The 22,727-nt window shown below is 33.8% G+C and overlaps 1 protein-coding gene across 1 annotated transcript in view; it reads left to right on the top strand.

Annotated features, from left to right (window-relative positions):
• CCSER1 (coiled-coil serine rich protein 1) overlaps positions 1-22,727 on the top strand; it is a 733,000-nt gene that overhangs the window by 531,275 nt on the left and 178,998 nt on the right. The window contains exon 7 of the mRNA XM_090267946.1: positions 12,934-13,011. Within this exon, the coding sequence (XP_090124072.1) occupies positions 12,934-13,011 (78 nt within the window). The remainder of the gene's footprint in view (positions 1-12,933; positions 13,012-22,727) is intronic.

The following is a 22,727-nucleotide window of genomic DNA, read 5'->3' on the forward strand; positions in this document are numbered from 1 at the left end:
TTTAGGAATTGACCTTCCCTGTGTATTTTGCGATCATTTCTTTCTAGAAAACAAAGAAATAAAAATAAATAAATTTAGTTAAAGCTTCATCTGCTTCTTCTCAGTCTTGTGTAAGTAATTGTATCCAGTGAATGTCTGTTTATTGAATGTGTCCAGTGGCATGTGGGTAAATGATTAAAATCAGCTCTCCAAATGAAAAACAAAACAAAAAACCTGATTTGTAATTTACCAATTTCTGTATTGTGAATAATCTTTCCATGGCTGTTTTTAAACTGTCGGTGTGATGTAGCTGAACATGAATTTGGGAAGTTTGGGAAGGAAAACTTTTCTACTAATTAGGACTCACTTCTGGGCTCCTCAAAGTAACTGACAACAGACAGGTTAACAGGAGAAAAGTTTACTATGCATGCAGAGCTTCTCAGTAGTAAATCCTTGAATAGCCAGAGATAAAGGTCCCTATACCCACTTAATAAAAAGGTGTGAGGCAGTTTAACACTTCAGTGTGAAAGTATGCAAGGTTTTGTTGGGCTTCTCTATGCTAATGGGCACCTGCTAAGGGACCAATGGTGGCTATACTTTTGAGAGGTTCTGCTTAAGTTTAGATAATATTTCTTTCTGTGGCTACTGATTGTTCAGAAGTTTTTTGTTTAAAAGGAAAATTATACTTTGGTGAGCTGTTAATCCCTTTTGGAACAGAGGAACCCAATCAACCCTAGGAAGCACTGCCAAGGTGGCTACTGTACACTAGTGTATGTATCCCACCTCAAAATTTCCTTTTTCATGTAGCAAATTAAGTTATTTAAAACAAGGAAACAAACAAAATATCAAAATCTAAAGTTGCCCTCAACAGCTGTGATTTGGACATGGTAAGAGGGATGACACCATTGGTAATCAGGGTTTACCCACTAGGATTGGACTGATTGTGGAGACTAGTACAAAGGTCCTTGATAACTTGAGGGACTTTGAACAAATAAAGTGTGGAAAAAGAGGTGAACTGTATGTTACCCTCATAAAGATTGGAGTATATATTAGATCAAAACTAAATTTAGACAATTGGTGTAAAATTGAAGTCAGTGATTTCTATTTATTCTGCTCATTCCATAATTTGGTTTTATTTGTTGTAAATTGTTTAAGTTGGTTGTAGCTATATTTGCTACAGGTAGGTGCTAAACTTCTGTCTTTGGTAGGGCTTATGAAAGAAAAATGTAAGTGAAATATTTTTAGTTTCCAGGTAACATAGCTAAGTGGTGGCTGTTTTCTTGACCATGCCCCTCATGTCAAGGGGCCTAGGGAAGAAACAGGGGCCCTTCTTGCTACTCATTATTTTCTGACAGCTCTCTTTCCTTCCCCCTATATTCTTTGGCTTCAAAGCTCATGTCATTCTTCTAAGTGGTCTTTCAGCTTCCACATTGGCCCTCCTGTAGTCTCTTTTTAAACTCGCATTTGCCAAATATTTTTCACTGTAAGCAAGTTACCAAATCCAGCTCACACTTAGGGAAGGGTATCACACAAGAGTGTCAATGCAGAAAGCATTAGAGGCCATTCTAAAAGCCCCCTACCACAGGCAGCATATCCACTTCTAAGCATTAGAACGGAGGACACTCAGAATTTAAAGCTAGAAGCTTACTAGTCCTCCGTAGCAGACACAAAATTCAACTGTCACTTAATTTAAAAGCAGTGAACATTATCCTATTCACCACCACTTTAGAAGTCCAAGACTGGAAAAACAACCTTCCTTTCAGTTCAGTAATACACCAGCCTGATCTGCTAGTGAAAAACTGCCCTGTGTAGTTGAAAGTCACCCAGCAGCAGCTTGCAACTCCCAAGACTCTAGCATCTGTGTTTTGTTTGAGACTACTCCTGGCCTTTACCTTTCTGAGGTTGTTGAGATCCAGAGGCTTTGCTGAGGCCCGTTCATCCTACAAAGCATCACTTAAGACTCAGAAGAATGTAAAAGTAGCTTCCTGCCTGTGGGAGTAGTCTCCAGAAGCAGCAGTCTTCCGGGTAAAACTCATGATCTAAAGCTTAAACCTCTTACTCAGACCTTATCAGTAAAAAGCCAACTGAATAGCTGTTGAAGAAAACACATGTTCTCTGTATGTGACCTTGCTAGCAAAAGAAAGGAATTAGGTGAGCCACATTTATTTATCCCAAATTTATCAGCAAGGAAAGTGATCCTTTATTTGCTAGACAGGAACCAAGAATGTAACACTAGCAGAGCTCCTTCTGCATGAAATGAAACACCAGGAATGAGGAATAAGTGTTCTCATCAAACGTCAAAATTTTACAACTGTTTTATTTGCTTTATAATTTTCTTTTTTTAACATGCAGATAATTCAGCATAGTCACATAGATCAGTCTTCAATTTTATGATTTAGTTAGGTTTATGTTTAGAAAAATCCTCCCCATTCTATGATAACTGAATTATAATGTCTACCTATATTTTCAAGTGCTTGTTTTGGGTTATTTTCATATTTAGCACTCTAATCAGTTAAGAATTTATTTGAATGAAATTTAAGGATATATTTTTCTCTAATAAGTAACTAATTGGTAACTCAGAGACTACTAAATAACCTGGTATATTTCTTTTTACCTATTGAAATTATAACGAAATTAGAACTCTTAAACTTCTCAAGTCAGAATAAAAATCAGTACATTAGCCTTGGAGGAAAATTTATCAATATATGTGAAGTCAACCAATTATATGCATATTTTATAACTAAAACCTTATAATTCTGTAAATGTATTAAAACAAATAATCACAGATATGTTAAAAAATATTACCAGAGCATTTATTGTAAAGAAAACAATGGCAATATAAAAATGTCTAAAATTAAGGGTCTGACAAGATAAATAAAGTTATAATTATATGATGGAATTATATGCATTTATCATGAATCATATTGAAGGAAAATATTTGATGTGAGAAAAATCCTGACAATATAGTTTAAGACAAAATTTATGGTAGATTTTGTATATTAATTCCAATCAATTACGTTGCACAGAAGAACACTGTAAAAAAATACACAGATATTTTATCAGTAATTATTTTTGATATTTGGATTTTATCTATCTATCATCTACTATTCATTCATCCCTTTTTTTTAAACTTTCCATAGTTGCTTGTCTTTCCTAATGCATTTAAGATCATTAGAGTGAGGAACTATTTTTATTAAACATACGTCTTTGCAGAATCTGGTTTGTGGTAGATTATCAATACTGTCTGTTAAATGTTGTTATTAAATGACATTATAATTTGAACTTGTTCAAAGCAGTAAAACATACCAAGGAAATAAACAAAGGGATAATGGAGTTTTAGTCATAGTCCGAAACATAAAGAGATCCAGTAGCACTTGTTCTGGATCCAACCTCAGAGATTAGGAATCAGAGACAGAATTTTTCTCCCTGGGAAAAATGGTGAGTTAAAAAAAGGAATCTGCCTTATAGTATCTGTATAACTGGGGGTAATGATAAGGACTTTAAGGTTCAAATATCATGAACTCCCAGAATTTGGATACAGGAGTAGAAACTGAAGTTTCCTAAAACTGCAACAAACCAAAAGCAAAATAAAATTAATATGCTTAGTTATTGTCGAGATGACCAATAAAACCATGAATAAAAACAGATAACTAGTGGACGGGGAGAGGTGATGTCAATAGGAGAACCTTATTCTTGCTGACACATGTTAAGAATTACAGATCAGTAAATCTATTTAGCATGTAAGCAAAGTTTATTAGTGAATGAGAGAGCAAAAGCAAAGGTGGCAAGCTCGCCCTAGTGTAGCCAGGGGCCTGGTGGCTGTCAGAGCATGGCAGCAGCTGGACTGCCCATCTGGACTTTTGATGTATGCAAATGAACCATATGCAAACTAACCTGGTCCCAGCCTCTTCCCTAGGAAATAAAAATGGACTTCGCTCATCCTCAGAAGAAATGCTGATGGACCTAGCCTGATATATTGACTGGCCTGGTGGGGGAAAAGCAGGAAGATGTAAATGACCTGCTGAATGTGTTGATGGGCAAACTCACCGTAACTTAAATATATGTTTGGAAAGGTGTGGAGACTCTTCCTTCCATCTTCCCCCTTCCCCTTCCCCTTCCCCTTTTCCCTCTTCCTTCTTCCCCCTTCTTTCCCCCTCTTTCCCCTTCTTCCTTCCCCATTCCACCTTCTACCTCTCCCCTTCCCCTTTCCCCCTTCCCCCTTCCCCCTTCCCTTTCCCCCTTCCCTTGCCCCTATGGGCTGGGAGTTCTCTCTTACCTCTAACCCCTTTTCCTTCCTTCCTTCAGTAATCCTGGTGCAGAATCCTAGACTGTTCTCAGGGTGATTTCTCAGAGCAAGGCTACATGACAGGGGGCAGAGAGTGTGACTCCTTTGTTCTGAGGACTTACATAGTTAGCAGGATGGGAGTGAAGAAGTTTCATAGTGATTGATGGATAAAGGTGGTGCCAGCTTTTCTTGGGGGGATGCAACTACCCAAACTTAGGTATGGGGGGGTCTGTTAGACCTAATTCTTATCTTGCTCCAGACTCCATTTGTTCATGTTGTTGTACAACACCTAAGTTTAGGGAGACAGTTAATTAAAGTTGGGGTAGTTACCCAAAGTTATTTATGGGTTCTTTCTGTAAGTATTGGGGACTCCCTCATAAAACAGATAGTGACCAGAGGTAGGCGATTAACCAAAGTTGTTTTATGGGTTTCTTCCCTTTGGGCACTGTGGACCCTCTCCCTCCTTTCTGGCCTTGGGATGAAAGCACAGTTTCAAAGGCTTTCCATCACAGACAGTGGAAAGGATACATAGGATTTCAAGGACTTTCCTCCTCTTGCACTAACATAGTGTTTCTTGTGATGTTGGAACACCTGGCAGTATTATCAGACCAGGCCCAAGACTGCTGGGTTAGCGGGTGAGGCATGTCTCCCTCTGCTTCTAGCCTCTTCTCCTAAGTTCTCAGTTAGACTGCAATGGTGAGGGTCCTGCCTTTATTTCGCCTCTGCTACTCATTCTACTGAAACCGTTAGTGGGTGGAGGCATTGAGCAAAAAGAACAAAGGACTCATGGACGTGGACAACAGTGTGGTGACTGCTGGGGGAGGGGTTATAAGGGAACTGAATGGTAATGGAAAAATACAATTAAGGTTAAATTTAAAAATATTGTTAATTAGATTAGTTATTTCTCTTCTTAATTATGCTGTGGTGTGCCTGGCATGAAGTAATTGTGCTTTTTGTGGTTGATTTTTAAAATTGTTTAAAGTGAACGAGATAATTTTGTCACTATGGGGAAATCTATAGCATTGTTCAAAGAAAAAAGTGCTTAGGTTCTAAATGATCTGTATTTCTTGATACATTTACCATTGCTTGACAAAAGCATCTTTTGAGAGTAACCAGTTACTTGTTTTAACTTTATGGTAAACAAAGAATCTTCTGCTCTGTAATGTGGTTTCTGAGTGGTTTTTTGCACCAAAAGGAAATAACTTAAATAGGTTGCCACCCTGAGTTTAGTTTTCATTCTTAGTTACTATGCTGGCCCATATCTGACAAAGTACAGTCTGCTGCTCATTTAGTTATTCTGAATCATCCTGCAAAATTACTCATCCCTATGTGAATTGATATAATTTAATTTGTAACACTTTCAAACTAAGAATCAATTTCTGATTTCTCCTGTGGGATTCACCCTGAAGGAATGAGTCATTTTATTTTGTCGCAATAGCCCAATAATGCAGGCTACTGTGGGGTTTGGTCACAGCTTTGATTTCACTTTAATTTAATGACGAAACAGTAAAGAAATGAGATTAGTCATTGGAATTGATCACAAGATCAGAATGGAGCAAAGAGCAAAACCAATTGAACACTGAGCCAGGTAACTGTTGGGTTAGTTTCTTTAACTACCTTAGATTATTGAAATTATGCAAAAGAAATTTTGAAGACATCATTTTTAGAAATTTTGTGATTTTAGGAAGGTGAACTTCAACCAGAGCTTTTGTTCACCTTGTGGATCTGTACTAAAGGCGTTTTGAAGTAGACAATACATGAGGCAGCATGAAACTATTTATTCTTAAGCCTTAGGTGGGTGTATAAATAGAATTTCCATGCAAGATAATTTGGCAAAAGCATTCAAAATTACAATATATCTTTAGCCCAGTAATTCCAACTCCAAAATATTATCTTATAGATAAACATGCATATAATATAAGATTATTTATTTCAGCTCTGTTTGTAAAGAATGGAACTGCAACACAGGTTAACTGTATTATAACATAGACAAAAAATGGGATACTATAAAGTAATATAAAAGAATGAAGAAACTCATTATATGCAAATACATGGTAATTTGATATCTGCTGCTTTGCCTTTCTAGTATCTAATCCATTTTACCACTAACAAAATTTGATTTTCCTTTGGGTAATGATATCTCCTAAACACTCAACCCATTTGTTTTGAGTAGTGCTGAGCCAACATCCTTGAAGTAGATGTGAGAATATAACAGAGTCCTGCATAACCTTTCCTATTGGACACAAAAAGCTCAGGAGCCAATTCATTTAAATGAAGTTAAAATATGGAAATTGTTTGTATAGTAGGCTATATTTTGTGTACAAAAGAAAATATGTGTATATATATATGTCTACATGTTTCTATTATATTTGAGTACATATATCATCTATGGAAGGTTATATAATAAAGTGATAAAATTAGAGGTCTGCAGGTGCCTGGGGACTAGGAGTATAAGGGAAGTTTTCCTTGAGAAAGACTATGTTAGTGTGTTATCTAGTCAAAAGTAAAATTTAAAATACCATATATACAAAATTAAAAAAATAAGTGAATACATTCTTATAACCAGGCATCTTTTGACCAAATCATGAAGCTCCAAATTCAAAAATATATAAGTGAGTCCCCCCAAAATTTAAAAATAGTTTTGTAAATTATTTTCCTATTGTAAATATTAGTAACTTCAAAGCTTAGACTAGAGTAGTATCCTGGCTATCTACTCATGTCAGCCAATTCCAAAATTTAGATTCTATAACTTGCAATTTCCCAACAATAGAGCTTATTCCTATATTAGAGGATGCTTAAATCTCAGGCACACTGTTTTGTAAAAATTATTTGACCTTGTAGAGCTCAATTATCAGTATGTTAAACATATATTTAGGACCCAAGTATTTTTCTCTTCATTTCTTGTATTGGCTGTGTGTCGGATTTTCTCCTAGGAATGCTCCATGTACTTGGTTACCTCTGGCAAATCAGATAAAAACATATTCTTTGACTTTAGCAACATTAGCTGAATGAGAGGATCTCTTTCTCAAAATTCTAACACAGTTTTCATGTTTGAACTTCATTTAAATTAATTGGCTCCTGCGCTTTTTTGTGTCCAATAGGAAAGGTTATGCAGGACTTTGCTATATGCTCACACCTATTTCAAGGATGTTGGCTCAGCACTACTCAGAACAAATGTGTTGAGAGTTTAGGAGACATCATTATCCAAAGGAAAATTCAAATTTTGTTAGTGGTAAAATGGGTTAGATACTGGAAAAGCAAAGCAGCAGATATCAACTATAAAACTGTATTGTAAAGAAATATGTTTCTCCAAAATTTCCTTTAGAGAAAACAAGACTGATAAAAGATTTGACATAATTGGTAAGGTTGTTGAGTTTGGCTAGTACAAAGAGATCATCCTGATTTAGATATCAAACTCAGTTTACTGTCCCTCCAATTTTACTTTACTGCCAAAACAATAAACAAGTAAGCATGAAGTATATACCACTTAAGTAATGAAATGAGCGAAATCAACTTCCCCATGGTCAACAGGTTCCTCATGGAGGTATGCCTGAAATTTAGTGGTCAGCATCCTGGATTGAGGAGGCTGGGGCTTTTGGCTCATTGTCATTTGTAAGATATACAAATGATTCTGCTCAAGACTCCACCCTTGAATATATAAAGAATCTTTTTGTATCGTGATTAGATGTTCTGCACTCGCTTTCTTACTAAGTCCTTGGGACAACAATGTCTTACAAGTGGGATGAATCATGAGAAAACTTAACACCTAAGGACAGGGAAGCCTGTTGTACATTCAAAATTATTGAATGGCTGAATGAATAAATGGATACATTTTCATAAAAAAATGATGCATCTAAGGGAAATATTTTCAAGAAAAATAGCCCATTTAACTACAGAAATCTAGTTATCCTAAGTAGTTTATCAAAGTAACACCATTGATTATTACAACAGCAAATAGTATAACACATGGTGCATTTTTGTAAAATTTTAGAGCTATAAGAATACATGTTCAAGTTAGAGTTAACACATTTAGGCGACACCTAGAAGGTTACTTTATAAAATTTACCATAATGTTTTTAAAAATGAAAATATTTTACTTACACTCAAATCTGTTCATGTGCTCAATAGATTTGAGCTCAACTGATCATGTTTTACTTCAAGAAACCCTCATTAATAAACTTTAATCCCATAGGACAGAGCCATTAATTATGCTTTCAGGGGAGGTATAATTAATGGATCCATGCTATAGAATTATGGCATTCAGTAAATATTAATAGGGTAAACTCACTTTACCAGGTACCTTAAGAATACCCAAACAAATAGATAATTTTTTAATGGCTGAAGCTTTCCTTCACATCCTCATGTGGAGCATAAAAACATACAAAAAAATTTTACTGTCAGCTTTTCCATAAGATCTTCACAGAAGATGAAAAATTCTTTGGTAAAGAGGTTATGTACCACAATAAAATGGTCTGTCAAAATTTATTTTTGTGAAAGTTATAAAAGCCCTGATGAAAGCTTACAAGCTATCAGTAAAATGACAGTCATGTATTACAATCCTGATAAAACCTGGTTATATTGCAATGAACAATATTTTAAAATAGTCTTTTTATAATATTTTAAAATAGTTTCAGATTTATAGAAAAGTTGCTGAGATAACACAGAGAACTCTTGTACACCCCTCATCCAGTTTCCTCTATTGTGATCATCCTCCCTCAGCAGAGTAAATTTGTCACAACTAAGAACTGATATTGGTACATGGCTGTTAACTAAACCCATCAATTTATATTGGTGGCACCACTCTGCCTAATGTCCTTTTTGCCATCCCAGGGTTTCATCCAAGATTGCACATTATATTTAGTCATCAGAGCCACCCTAGAAACATGATCTCTCATACTTTTCAGATTTCCCATGTTTTTGATGAGCTTGGCTTGGGTCAAATTCTTTGCAAAATGACCTTCAATTTGGGTTTGTCCAGTATTTTTCTCATGATTAGACTGAGCTAATTGATTTTTGTTAGGAAGATCACAGAAATATTACTCATCACATCACATTATATCATGTTATCTACATGAGAACTTGGTTGAGGTAGTGTTAGCCAGGTTTCTCCACTGTAAAGTTGCCTCTCCTCCCTTTTCATACGCTACTCTTTGGAAATAAGTCAATGAACAAAGCCTAGGGAAGGGAGTAGGGTGTTAGGTTCTACTTCTTGAAGAGAAGGAGTACCTACATAAATTATTTGGAATTCTTCTGTAAGAGAGATTTGTCTCTTCTTCACAATTATTTATTCACTTTGCTCAGTTATTTATGTATTAATTCATAGCTTTTTTGTTGTTTTAAACTTTCAGTTGTACTATAATATATGTTATTTATTTTGTTGCTCAAAGTGTTTGATCTTTGGCAATTGAGAACTCTTTCAAGTTTGCTCCTTTGTCTCTTTGGCATGTTTTATTCTTATATCTTTTGAGCACTTCTTTACTTTCTGGCACAACAAAATGCTTCAGGCTGTGATGAATTTCAAAATCACTTTGCTGAGTGAAAGAAGCTATACCCCAAATAATTCATATCGTACATTTCTGTTTATGTGAAATAAATGGAAGGCAAAACTAACTTATGATGATATAGCATGTCAGTATGCAGTGTTTCCTCAGACCAGGGATAGGGGACACCTACATAAAAACGAGAATGAGGGAACATTGTGGGGTGATGAAAACTATATATATATATATATATATATATATAATGTATATGTGTACATATCTGTATATATTAGGTATACATAAGAGGGTAGTATTCACCAAAACATGTCTGATATGCTCAAAAGTAAATACTTGTCTAGATTTTATTATTGAATTTTAAATTAAGATTAAGCTCAATCTGGAGAAAAATATACAATAATATAGCATGCATGAGATAGAAATAGAAAGGGGAGGAATCTAATAATTTGGATGAAATAACATTTTAAGTGCAGGAATAATGTTAGGTATATATTATTTAATCATCTAGTGTTGGAAAGAAGCAGATGTTTATTGGACTTCGAAGCAGAAGACGAAGTTTTAGGGCACTTGTCAGAATTAGGTTAAGCTTCTTATAACCTGTCAAGAACATCGAGTACATTCTCCAAATAAGTCCAAATCCCGAGTGTTACAGGAGAATTAAGGAGATTCCTTCTTTTGGCATGATTTACTTTTTGTACAGAATAAGTCTTCTATATTCCCATAAGATTGACTTTTCACATTGTTGTAAACTGGCCATTCCCACAGTCTCTGAAATACATAATAAGCAGATAACGCCTTAATGCTAACAAAATATTTTATGAAGATACTGAAGAACACATACTGTTAGCTTTTAAAAGCATCAAATACAACTTATGAAGTACTTTGTTCATTTGTATCTAGATACACAATTGAATTGGTATTGCTATCATTGAATGAAGGGGTAAATGAATTGAAGTGTAGTATGATGTATAATAAGACACATCTGAAGAGTTTACTGTGGTATTTGATCTGAAAGGATAAACAGATTGGAACTGCAGCTAAATTACAGATCACTGAATTGCAAATAGAAAAACAATAAGCTAAAAATATAGGTCTTTTTATTCTGTTCTTTGATATATTTTTTCAACTTAATAATTAAGTGCAGTTTATCAGATGCTGTCCTATAAGATGATATGTTTTTTAGAGTTTTCTCAAGATTTTCTAACAGCGAAAGAATTAAAGTGTCACACTATGAGATGGATTTGAAAGAGAAAGCTGGAATGAAGTTTTCTCTAAGACTGACATTCAAAGATTCAAGGTTATATGATGCAAAATTTAGAGTTTGTTTACTACAGTCTTAGGATGGCACATTTATTTCTGAAATGTTATAGGGGAACTCAACCGTAAAAAAAGTTAACTATGAAGCTTGATTTTGAACTACTCTACTTACAGAAATTCAAAAACCTTCATTTGCAAGAATATGATCCAGAGTTTTATATTTTTATAACTGAATGTCATCGCTGTTGCCTGAATATATGATTTTTAAGGGCAAATTCTTTTAGTATGCTATGAAGAATATCATTACGTCAGGAAAATATCATGCAATTAAACTGCATATGAACTGTGTTCTGTCACTTGCTTAAATTCTCACGAGAACTCTGATGAGAGAAACAGCTCAAGAATCACTGTTTTTCTAATTCTGCAAAAAAGAAAATCATTTCTTATGTTAGAATTTTATGGTAAATTCATTCCTAAGAAAACCTTTGTTTCTCCATTATATCATGTAATCAAACAGAAACAGTCAGCAGTAGAGTATTTCCTAAGTTTGTTTAAAATAAAATAATGGCCAAAAGACACCGAATACATTTACAAATTAAAGTCAATAACTAACTCACCTCAGTTATCTGGTGCATGTATTTTCCAGCTTCCTTTAGGGAATTATGATTCAATTTATGCCTGACTTCCTCCTTTAGACATTTTAATTTAATATATACTCTCATATCAACTTCTAAAGTAGGTGCATGTTATATGAAAAATATATTGATTGTCTTGAAATTCCTATAGTTCTTACCATTGTGGATTAAAGAGTCAGAAGTAATCTCACTTTAATGGATACTTTTAATGTGTCTGGTTTATTGTACACACGAATAAAAAAAATTGAAAGTAATTTTTGAATAGAGTCTAAGAACTTCTAGCACTTGCAGCATCTGTCCTTTGAATTTGTTCTTTTGTTGGAACTGAAGTCAGCCAACCTTGTCTGCTTGTTCCCTTATCTCAATCAAGGTTAATTTATTCCTTCGCTTTAATCTGTACTGCAAATTTTCTTGTATTTATGTGCATGTACATCTGGAAAACAAGCTGAAAATGTAGATGTTAATTATGTTCAGTGCTTTTTTGCTTGTCTACTTAAATGAAAAATTCCTCTTGGAAAATAAGCTAAGAATATAGGAAAATAACTTATATTGCTACCTATTATCAATATCTTCTCCTTGCTTTAAGAAAAAAAATAATGACAAGCTTTTTTTTTTCAAGCCGATCTCTTATTTAAGAAATTTTAAGTGATTACATTTTTAAAGGACTAGAAGAACAACATTAGCAACCTTCCAATAATGCCCTTGTATTTGTGTAAACCTTTGGTTATTAAAATGATTGTTTAGCAGAATATAATAAGAAAGGTTATAAAATTTCAGGGTCTATGAATTTGGGAATCTTAATAATTTAATATTTCTTCTTTTTGCAATTGTATAGTAATGGCAGACATACTTTTATAATTAATAAAAACTGGGTACAATAGTTAATCTCTCCATAAAAGGAAGAAAGTTTATTAATTCATATCTGTAAATTAGTTTGAAAGACATGGAAATAGCAACAGGTGAATCATTACAGATATAGTATTATTTTACAAGAAAAGGTAAAAAAATGCAGAAAGAAAATAAAATACTAAATACTGCCCTAACACAAAAGATGATCATTGTATTTAATAAAATGCATTTGTAATCTACATTGTGATAATTTGACTAATTTCTCAAATAACTATTTCCAAATGAGTGATTTGCTATATAAAAATAATAATTTGCATTTTTCTACACCCATACTTTATTTTTTATTTTAATAAGGATTATATTCCAAATTAAGAATAATAAAGATAACTGCAAAATAGTGTCGCTTGAATGCAATTTGTTTTTCTTGCAGAGTGCAGATATGAGCCCAGCCAGTAGCACCACTTCACTTCCTGTTAGTCCTCTTACTGAAGAGCCATTGCCTTTCAAGGTAAAAAAGAAACAAATGAACAAAAACAATTGCTTATAATATTTTAGGATAGTTAAATAGTAGTAAAGTAGCTAATGTAGTAAAAGATATTTTATGCATAGGTGATAAAGTGAACTGCTTTAATATGTAATTATCTTATATCAAATGTTAAAATTTTTTAAAATTTTATTTTGTTGTCATTCTAGTTGCTAAATAAAGGTAAAGGTTTGGAATAGAAATTAATACTTTATGGAATGCATTGTTTGCTTGACATGCAAAAGAGTAATTTCACTGTAATAGTTTGATGTTACATGAATTTGAGGTTTCAAATTTTTTATTTATATTAATTTTAAGCAATAAATTTTGAATGAATGTTCAGCTCCCATTGACTGGTTAGATTTTTATTGATGACTCTAGGTCATAATCATCTAACATTTACAAATTAAGAGTCAAAATAAGAATTGAAATATGGAATTATTCCTCTAAAACATTATATGTTTAAAGTATTTAAGTAAATATACAAATAAGTATTTAAGTAGCATGATTAGTAGAATTCTTCAGTTTGGGAGTGTTTATACATTACAAATTTGTAGTCATCTTTTTGTTTTCCTCTTTAAGATTTATGTTAAGGCTTGTAAATCAGCTATTTTATATTTATGCCAGAGATATTTGGATTTCATTTGAACTGTTATACATAAGGCACCCCTTAAGATCATGAGGATAAAAAGAAAAACTTAATGTTGGGATGATACACTATGTGCAATACTTTCCATTTAGTTTGGTTTAAAGACAGGGAAATGTACATTTGAGGGTTCACTATGACTTTCATGAGTTTTGTAATTACAATAAAATTGGTATTGTGTTTTTTATTTCTTTTTTATATGAAGATGGTGTCTTATTCAACTTCATGCTGCTTACACCTAGTACAGTGGCTAGCATGGCTTTACATACACTGAATACCTGCTGTATTGTTAAAATGAATATAATAGAAGGCTACGAGTTCCATTGGATATCTTAGTTTTTTAATTATGCATGTTTTCTTGCTTAATGATAGATAATAATAATTGTTCAAAGCTTATAAAATTGTGATTATATTATTTATTGATTATATTATTCTGATATTATTTATTGAGGGATATTTCTTTATCTACAACAAAAGGAGAAAATATTAATGTTTCAAAGCTTAGTGTTACTTATTTTCATCTTATGGTGTATGGGACAAAATTTACAGAAGAATCATAACTTTAACAAGGTTTTAATTGGATTTTCAAAGCATCATCAAAAGCCATTTTCTTTTTTAAATATATTGACACTGCCTACACTCAATGAAACTGAATGTATTTTTTAACAGAGGTAAAATAATAGGTGAGATATAGTCTAATATTAACTGACATAAAGCTAATATAAATATAACTGTTTCAGTTAGTTTCTCAGGTTGGTTCTAGGAGATCAGTATAGTTCCTATGTTAATGTGTGTAAGGGGTTTTATAATCAATTAAAACTTCCAAGTGTTTGTAATATATAATTTTGGCTTTTGATAGCCAATATAGTTATAGTACCTCTTAATTTACTGTTTTGTGAAAGAAATAATATTTATATTTTTTCAAAAAAATTTATCATATATAAAAACATCTAGTTAGTATTTTAAAGTATTTAAAATTTGAAATTACAAAATGAAACTCCTGTATTTGCTTCTTTAATTTCTATATTATAAATTGTTATTATGTAAATGAGTAATAGAATATTTGTTTATTGTTATGAAAATAAAAAATATATAGAAACTCTTTTGAGAGTTCCTACAGTGCAATCTAATGCAGTATAACTGCAAAAATATGTTAGAAACTGTTTAACACACAAAAGATATTTAAGTTTTCTTATAACCATAGCCTGAAAAAGCCTGGTGTTATCATCTTTGCATATAAAACTCTGCTTAATATTATATTTTACTAAAAATAATTTTTTTCTTATTCCCCATGAATGTGGCATGGCCTTTCAAGTTAATATAGAATTAATTATCTTTAACCCCTTAGCTTCCCTTTCTAGGACAGTAATTCAGACATCAAACTCTATAATCATCTGTACTAATAAGGCCTCTAAAAGATAAGTTTTGATGGCTAATTGAGGGATTTGATTTTTCTTTTCCCACTGAAATGTAATTAAGTTACTAAAAGACATGTATTCATTCTTTTTTTCATCTGTTTTGGAAGCACTGATGCAAGAGTTGGAGGAAAATATCTTGTTTTGGCTCATTTATCAAAATAAGTGCTTTTCCTTAATTATAATCTTTAGAATGATATTCAGATTGAACTGATTTTAACCATAACATTTCAAATAAGGAGATATACACACACACACACACACACACACGCACACACACATATATATGTATATATATACACACATATATAATTAGGATATATGTATATTATTAATAATTCAGAGAAGGAAAACTCTGATTCCAAAAAACCTCCGCTGCCTTGCGGCATACCTCTTCAGGGGAAAGGCTAAGGGAGTAAACCCCGACAGAAAATCCGGAGCCGGAGTACCTAAGGCGGTTTGACGTTGTAGTCAACACCGGCAACTCCTGCGGCGCACCTGAAGCCAAGCTGTATTGACTCCGTCTTTCCCTTGGACCCTTCAGCTGCGAAGAGAGGGGGGGTCTGCTGCATGGGCAACAGCAGACCCTCCATATCACCCTGCCCAGGCTCTGTAGCTTCAGCTTCACTGGAGAGGACACTCCAGCGTCATCGCAAGATGTCGATTCAACACGGGAGGAGACAGATACCGTGTCACTCCCGAGTCGGACTGCACAGCCATTCTCGGCGGTGCAGACAGACTCTTGGGAAGCTACACCATCGTCTCTCGAGACGGACGGCTGCCGACGATATTATTAATAATTATGTTATGTATATATATCCTAATAATTACTAACTACCTTCCCACTAATGTATCTATCTTTATTCTAACCTGAGTGTTAGATGGAAATTGGCTATCAGTAGGCCAGTAGTACTACAGTAGGATCTATTAAATGTGGAAGAAAACTGGGTAGTATCCTGGAGAAAATCTCCCAAGGAGTCAAGACAGGTAGATGAAACAAGACATATCTTGTTTGGAACAAGTGCTTCTTTTCCACAATAAGGCAGTATTTTTCACCACTATTAACATTCTTCGAGTTAATTTTTAAGCAAAACGAGATCTGCACTGAAAGATAGTTCAGGCCTCATAGACTTACTTCTCTGTTTTCTAATTGAGCATTTAGCCTCCTAAACTTCTCAGACTTTCACTTACCATTTAAAACCTATTTATTTATCTTTAGAGAGAAGGGAAGGGAGGGAAGAGAAAAAGATAAACATCAGTGTTCAAGAGAAACATCGATAGGTTTAGTCCGGGCCCACAACCCAGGCATGTGCCCTGACTGGGAATTGAACCGGTGACCTTTCTCTTTTCAGGACTACACTCAACCAACTGAGCCACATCTGAGGCTAACCTCTTTTTAAAAATACGATGTTTAGCATTATATAATCTCTATATACACTGGTCTGTCATACACCACTGCATCATTATGGAAGAGCCAAGGGATAACTAATTTTGCATGGGTAGGAATAATATGTTAGAAAATAAGCATAGTGGAATCATAAAAGTTCACAATAATTTATCTAAGGCTTTGATTTGAAAAAAAAGAGTACACTGCTTAACTGTTCATTACAATTTTTATGTTTTTTTCTGTAGAATAACACTGAACCTCGTTGACATTGTTAAATTTCATTCTCCAGTTTTACTGTATTCCATTTTCTCTCTGCCATTCCCCCTGCTTTTTCTCAACCACCTAATCACCTGCCTCCTCTCTCCCATGTTAGGCTCAGTCAGACATTCCATATCTGAGATGCCCTGGGGACACCAAATTTTACTGTTCTTTAGTAGCATTGCCCTATTAATTTATTTGTATGTTAACATTCTCAGTCCACTCCTGGAACTACCACTCTTGAAGCTAAATCTAGCTCATTGTTCCCAGACCTTCTATAATAATACATGTTATTTTGTCCATGTTGTTTTTGCCAGCCACATTTATCGCACATTTTTACATTTATTTATACTCCAGTGAAGCATGGTTACTAGATTTAGTTCTCTTTCCTCCAAAAAACATATTTTCTCTCATTAGATATGTTAGAAAAAGGTATTTTTCTCCCTTACCCTTTTATCCTTACCCTGTGAGAAATTCACCAGGATAGAAACAAATTCAACTCTATTTTTCTTTAGAATCTGCTTCAAAAGTACACAAAGGTACTGAAGTATATCCTCCATTCACCAATCTTCAAAGCCTAAAAATAAACAAAAATAACTCATTGCCTTTCTTGGCCCATTCATTGACTAATGCTTCTCCGTGATATTTGAGTTCCAAGTCTGTCTAATGAGTTTGTGTATCAAGTGCTTAGAATATGCAATGGGGCCACCCTATCTGAGGTCCAGCCACCTTTCCAGAAGCAGCCACAGAGTGGTGCTGGGCTCTTACCTGGGTCTACTCATGCAATCCCAAGTTCTCTTGACTCCTTTTTCTCATCCCCAGAAGTCATCATTGAACCTAGATAAGAAAAACTCGTCAAAGTTTTCTCAGATATTATTCCTCTCTCCTTCAATTAGTCAGGGTCTGGAAAAATCATCTCAATGTACTTTTTAGCAATAGAGTTAAGGAAAGGAATTGTCTGAAGTGTTTGAAGATTCTTCTGTCCTGACACAAGTCTCACTTTAAGAAGCACAGAGTCACCTGTTTAAGCAAGGGACAGGAGGTAGAAATAGAAATATCTTGTCATGTAATACTGGGATGTTAGGGGGAGAAATGATGATAACTCCACTTGACCAGAGAGCCTAAAGTCAGAACTTAGCAACATGTAGTAACATACATAGTTTGCTCTCTATTATATGAAATAAATATTATATAGAAAACAATCCAGAAAATATACAAATATCAACCATTATACTTTAAAATTCTTTTTTCTTTAGTTTCTATAATGGAAATTTATCTCTACTTTAAGAGCAATATTTGTTTTTAAGAAAATGGAACGAAAGAGTTGGGAACAGTAGAAACAATGTAGCCTGGTTAGGAAACTGCCCGGAAACAAATCTCAGTTCAGCCATTTTTATCTGGGTGACCTTGAGTCTCTGTGCCTCAATTTCACCATCTATGAAAGGGAACAACAGCACCCATTTCTTCATTGGGTTCTTATGAAGTTACACAGGTTAAGGAATAGAAAATGCTTAGAGTATAGTACAACATACAGTATACAGTATATGTGTTAACTATTATTTTTTAGGAAGAAATACTTGTAAGTTTAAGACAAGACAGTTCTATATGTTATTAATAACATGAAGCAGAAATATTTTCACTCAGTCCCTCATTCTTTATTTCCAACTGTAAGACCAGAAATCTATTTTAAATGTAAGTCTTTACTTTGGTGAAAAACAGCATTTAATATTCATTCCTAGAAGCCATGCTATTTATTTTATACACTTGAGTATTCAGATAAGCTCATATATCTGATTCCTCTTATAAAATATAATTAATGGAAAGGTTCATTAATTATGAGGGAGAAGAAGTAAATATAATAAGTTTCCCTCAAGGGAAAACCAGTAAATATAGTAAAATTTTACTGGGAAAAAAAGAGATAATCGTTTCTGTAACTATAAGTATCTTTTTATCAGAATTATAGTATAGTATATTTTCATTTAATTTCCCAAGCCTCCCTTCATGAGTCAATCTGGTAAACTCCTAAATGTGAGTTTTACTAAAGGAACATTGTTCAATCGTATTAGATACTGGGTAAGACCGCATTGTAAACAGAGCAGTGTTGACATTTTACTCTTTATGTGCTAAAACATCAACATTTATGTGCTAAAGCTTCAGTTTATTTTGTCTAACAACATAATGGAAAAGAGCACATTTGGAGACTTCAGGAGAGGAGTCAGATAGTGGCATGACCTGCACAGCACCATCTACTGTGTATCCTGCACAGATTTAGACTTTTCTTTGTGTTTATTGTTGTTGTTTTTCATGGATTTTATGATCTCTCTTATTATTAAAAATACTTTTATGTTATAGGAAGGTCCCTAAATGTTCTATTTGCACTTCTGGTCACTTTTGACAAGGATGACTATCTGTTAGTAAATCACTTTATTGAATACCTACCATGTACATGATAGTATTGTAAACACTGGTACTTCAATGTAAACTACACAGACTAAATTCCTGCTTTCTTGGCATTTGGACTCTAGTGAAGAGATAGACAGTAAATACACAAACATACAACACTTCAGGGATGGATAATAATGCTATGATGAAAAGTGAAACAGGATTTGGAGGATAGAAAGTAACTGAAGTGGGCTGCTGTTTCAGGAAGGATGGGCAAAGATGGCACTCTGACTAGGGGATATTTTAGGTGAGAGCATAATGAAAAAAGGGAGAAAGCCACACATCCATCTATGGGAAGAAGCCTGAGAGTAAGAAGTGAGAGACCTATGAGGCAGGAGAACACTTGGCCTTTTTAGGATAGTCAGGAGTGTAATTTTGGCTGGAGCAGTGTGACTGGGGGTCGAGGCAAGTAATAGGAGATAAGGTCAGAGAGAAACCCAATCATGGAGGGCCTTGTAGACCAGAGGAAAGACTCAGGATCTTACTTTATTAGAGATAAGAAAACATTCAAGTGTTTTTGGAAAAAGAATGACATAATCAGACATTTTAAAAATAACTGTTACTCTGACTTCTGTGTAGATATTAGCACAAGGACACGTGTTAGAACAAATAAGTCCAGGCTCCTGTAGGTGAGAGATAATGACAGCTTAAACTAGAGTAGTAAAAGTTGAGAGGTAAACATCGGTGGGATTCTGCACTCATTCTGAATGTGAGTCCACAGAATTTATTAATGGATTGTACATGTGATATCAAAAACAAGAGCAATATCAAAGATTATTCCTGATTCTAACATTCTCTATATTTTCCTATTTTACCTCTTTTGCTATCTTTCTGATGTTTCAGATAAATAGCTATCATGATATAGAAATTATAGAACTCCTATTTGTTGTTGTTGTTGTTGTTGTTGGTTTGGTTTAATTTTTTTAGTAGTAGTGAGGCAGAGGGGCTAAATTCAAGGTGGCAGATGTCAAGTTTACTAGGGCTAGCATTCAGTCCTACAAGGAACACTGATTTAGTCATCTATTTTCTCTCCCATGTAACTGAAACACACACAAGTAAAGCTAGATTTAACTTATAATTTTATGTTGATTTATGTGGATAATAATTATGAGATAGAATATGACTCTTTAGTGCTTAGTGGAAGAAATAAGCAAGCAGAAAAAATTCTCCAAGGGATAGCTAATAAATTCAGAATATAAAATCACACTATGGTTATATATTTAAGGGATTGACTTATGATATGATAATAATTTTAAATTCAAAATGGCATTATTATGTTTCCCTAGTAGGAATACATTTTAAGAGGGATCTATTATCTATAAATTTTAAGCAATTATTTTTGATGACTTAAAATTAAAATTATTGTTTCCATTATCTATTGCTGTGTAATAAACCATTTTTAAAACTTCACAGCCTAAAACAATAACTTCTTTTTGTTGTTTATGATTCTTTAGGTTGACTGAGCATATCTAGAGAGTTCTTGGTTGAGGTTTAAGTGGGTATAGTAAGATGTAGGCTAAGAATGTCCTTATCTGAAGAATCAAGTGGGAGAGACATCCAAGATGACTCCGTGTGGACTAGCTTGAGATTTTTCACAGTGTGATGGTTTTAGAGTAGTTAGAATTGTTTCATGACCTCTGACATTGCCCAGAGTGAATGTTCCAAGAGGAGAGGAACTGGAAGCTACCAGGCCAATTATGGACAAAACACAGAAATAGACAGCTTTCCCTCCACATCATTCTATGCTGGTTAAGCAGTTACATGGTATGTTGATAGTAACACAAGACTGATCCTATGTTCAGAGATTTCTAAGAAAGACTCACAGAACTTAGCTTGTAGCATTACAGAGCACACACACCATTCTCCAACAATGTAAGTGATGTTTTTATCCAGTGAAGCCCATTAGAAATTCGACATTCAAAGAGTTTATTAGGAACTTGTCATATAAGAACCCTCAGCCTAGAACATGCAGAAATTCCAAACTCCTACAAAGAAGTCAGGTGTACAGTGTCAGCAATGCTGTTTGTACAAATGGTCTAGGCACAGTGAGCCACTTTTAACCTTTGCAGAAAGTTTAATGTGTGTAGATCCCTGTTTACCCATCAAGTTCTCAGAAGTCAGCCAATGGCCAGCCTTGCACGCAAACCTAAGGATAATATATTAGTTTGCTAGGACTGCCATAACAAAATACCACAAACTAGGAGGCTTAAACGACACAAATTTATTTTCTCACAGATCTGAAGGATAGAAGTCCAAATTCATGGTGTTGACAGGGTTTGTTTCTGGCGAAACTTTTCTTGGCTTGCAGATGTTCTTCTCACTCTTCTCTAATGGGTTTTTCCCTGTGTGTGCATATTCCTGATATTTGTTCCTCCTCTTATAAGGACACCAGTCATATTGAAGTGGGGCTCACCCACATGTCCTCATTTTAACTTACATTTTAAAGATCTTATCTTCAAATGTGGTTACATTCTAAAGTCCTGGGAATTGGAGCTTCAAAATATGAATTTTGAGGGGTTACAACTCAGCCCATAAAAGATAAACTCAAGACTGCTATGATAACTCGTTTCTGTACAGAGGGTGCACCATGACTTCAAGGGGAAGGCAGAATAAACTGCATCTCTTGGTAAAGAATGACAAAGATTTGCAGCAGTTTTAATCTAATATATAGATTAATGATACTCTTTTATTAATACATTTTTCATTGCTATTGAATTCTCAGACAGGTGTGAGAGTTTGGGTTTGAGGAAATTAAGAAGGAAATAAGAGATTTCCTTAGGTGTTTATATTTATTAACCAGTATATTCATTTGAGTATGTTTTCCAATGCTATTTTAAGTTTCATTAAATTTGGGAACTTAAACAGCACCATATTTGAACTAACTTATAGCCCTTAATATTTTGTGGTTGTAGTATAAAATAATTATGATTTCAAAAATATTTTACCACATTCTTGATTATTACCACTGAGAGTAAAATTCAAATTGAAATAACAACTACCAAACAACACTATTTGTATTTCATTTTTATAGTGTAATTTTATGTTAACTTTTTATCTTTTTTGTTCAGTCAAGATAACTTTTGAATGAATAAAATATCTATTATTTGATTTTTGCAGATAGTATTACTGATGTAAGATGAATGCTCACATAGCTAGCATATTAAATAGTTCTTAAAGTATTTGAATTTTCTTATTGAATTACTGAGTTATGAGATTGTATTTTCAATTGCTTGTTCTTATTTGTTGGCATCTTTATGTAATATATTCAATTTGAGTAATGCTTTTTAAATTGAGGTTTATGTTTTTTTTATTATCATAGAATTCATATTGAGCTATGTGTGCCTCTTTCTGAACAACAAAGCATTAATTTACATCTATGTCTATAGTTTAGACTTTAAAATATAAAGATAACCCAGTATTTTTTAATTTAAAAGTATAAGACAGAATTTGCTTTAAGACAATATTAAAAGTTATAAGCACATTCAAAATTCTAATATAGGCCATGTTCTAAATGTTTGCTCAGAAGTTTTCTGTTCAGAATATCCCTCCTGCT

Source organism: Furipterus horrens, unplaced genomic scaffold (genome assembly GCF_987537825.1).
Source record: "Furipterus horrens unplaced genomic scaffold, mFurHor1.1.pri manual_scaffold_2, whole genome shotgun sequence".
In the NCBI taxonomy this organism is placed as follows: Eukaryota; Metazoa; Chordata; class Mammalia; order Chiroptera; family Furipteridae; genus Furipterus; species Furipterus horrens.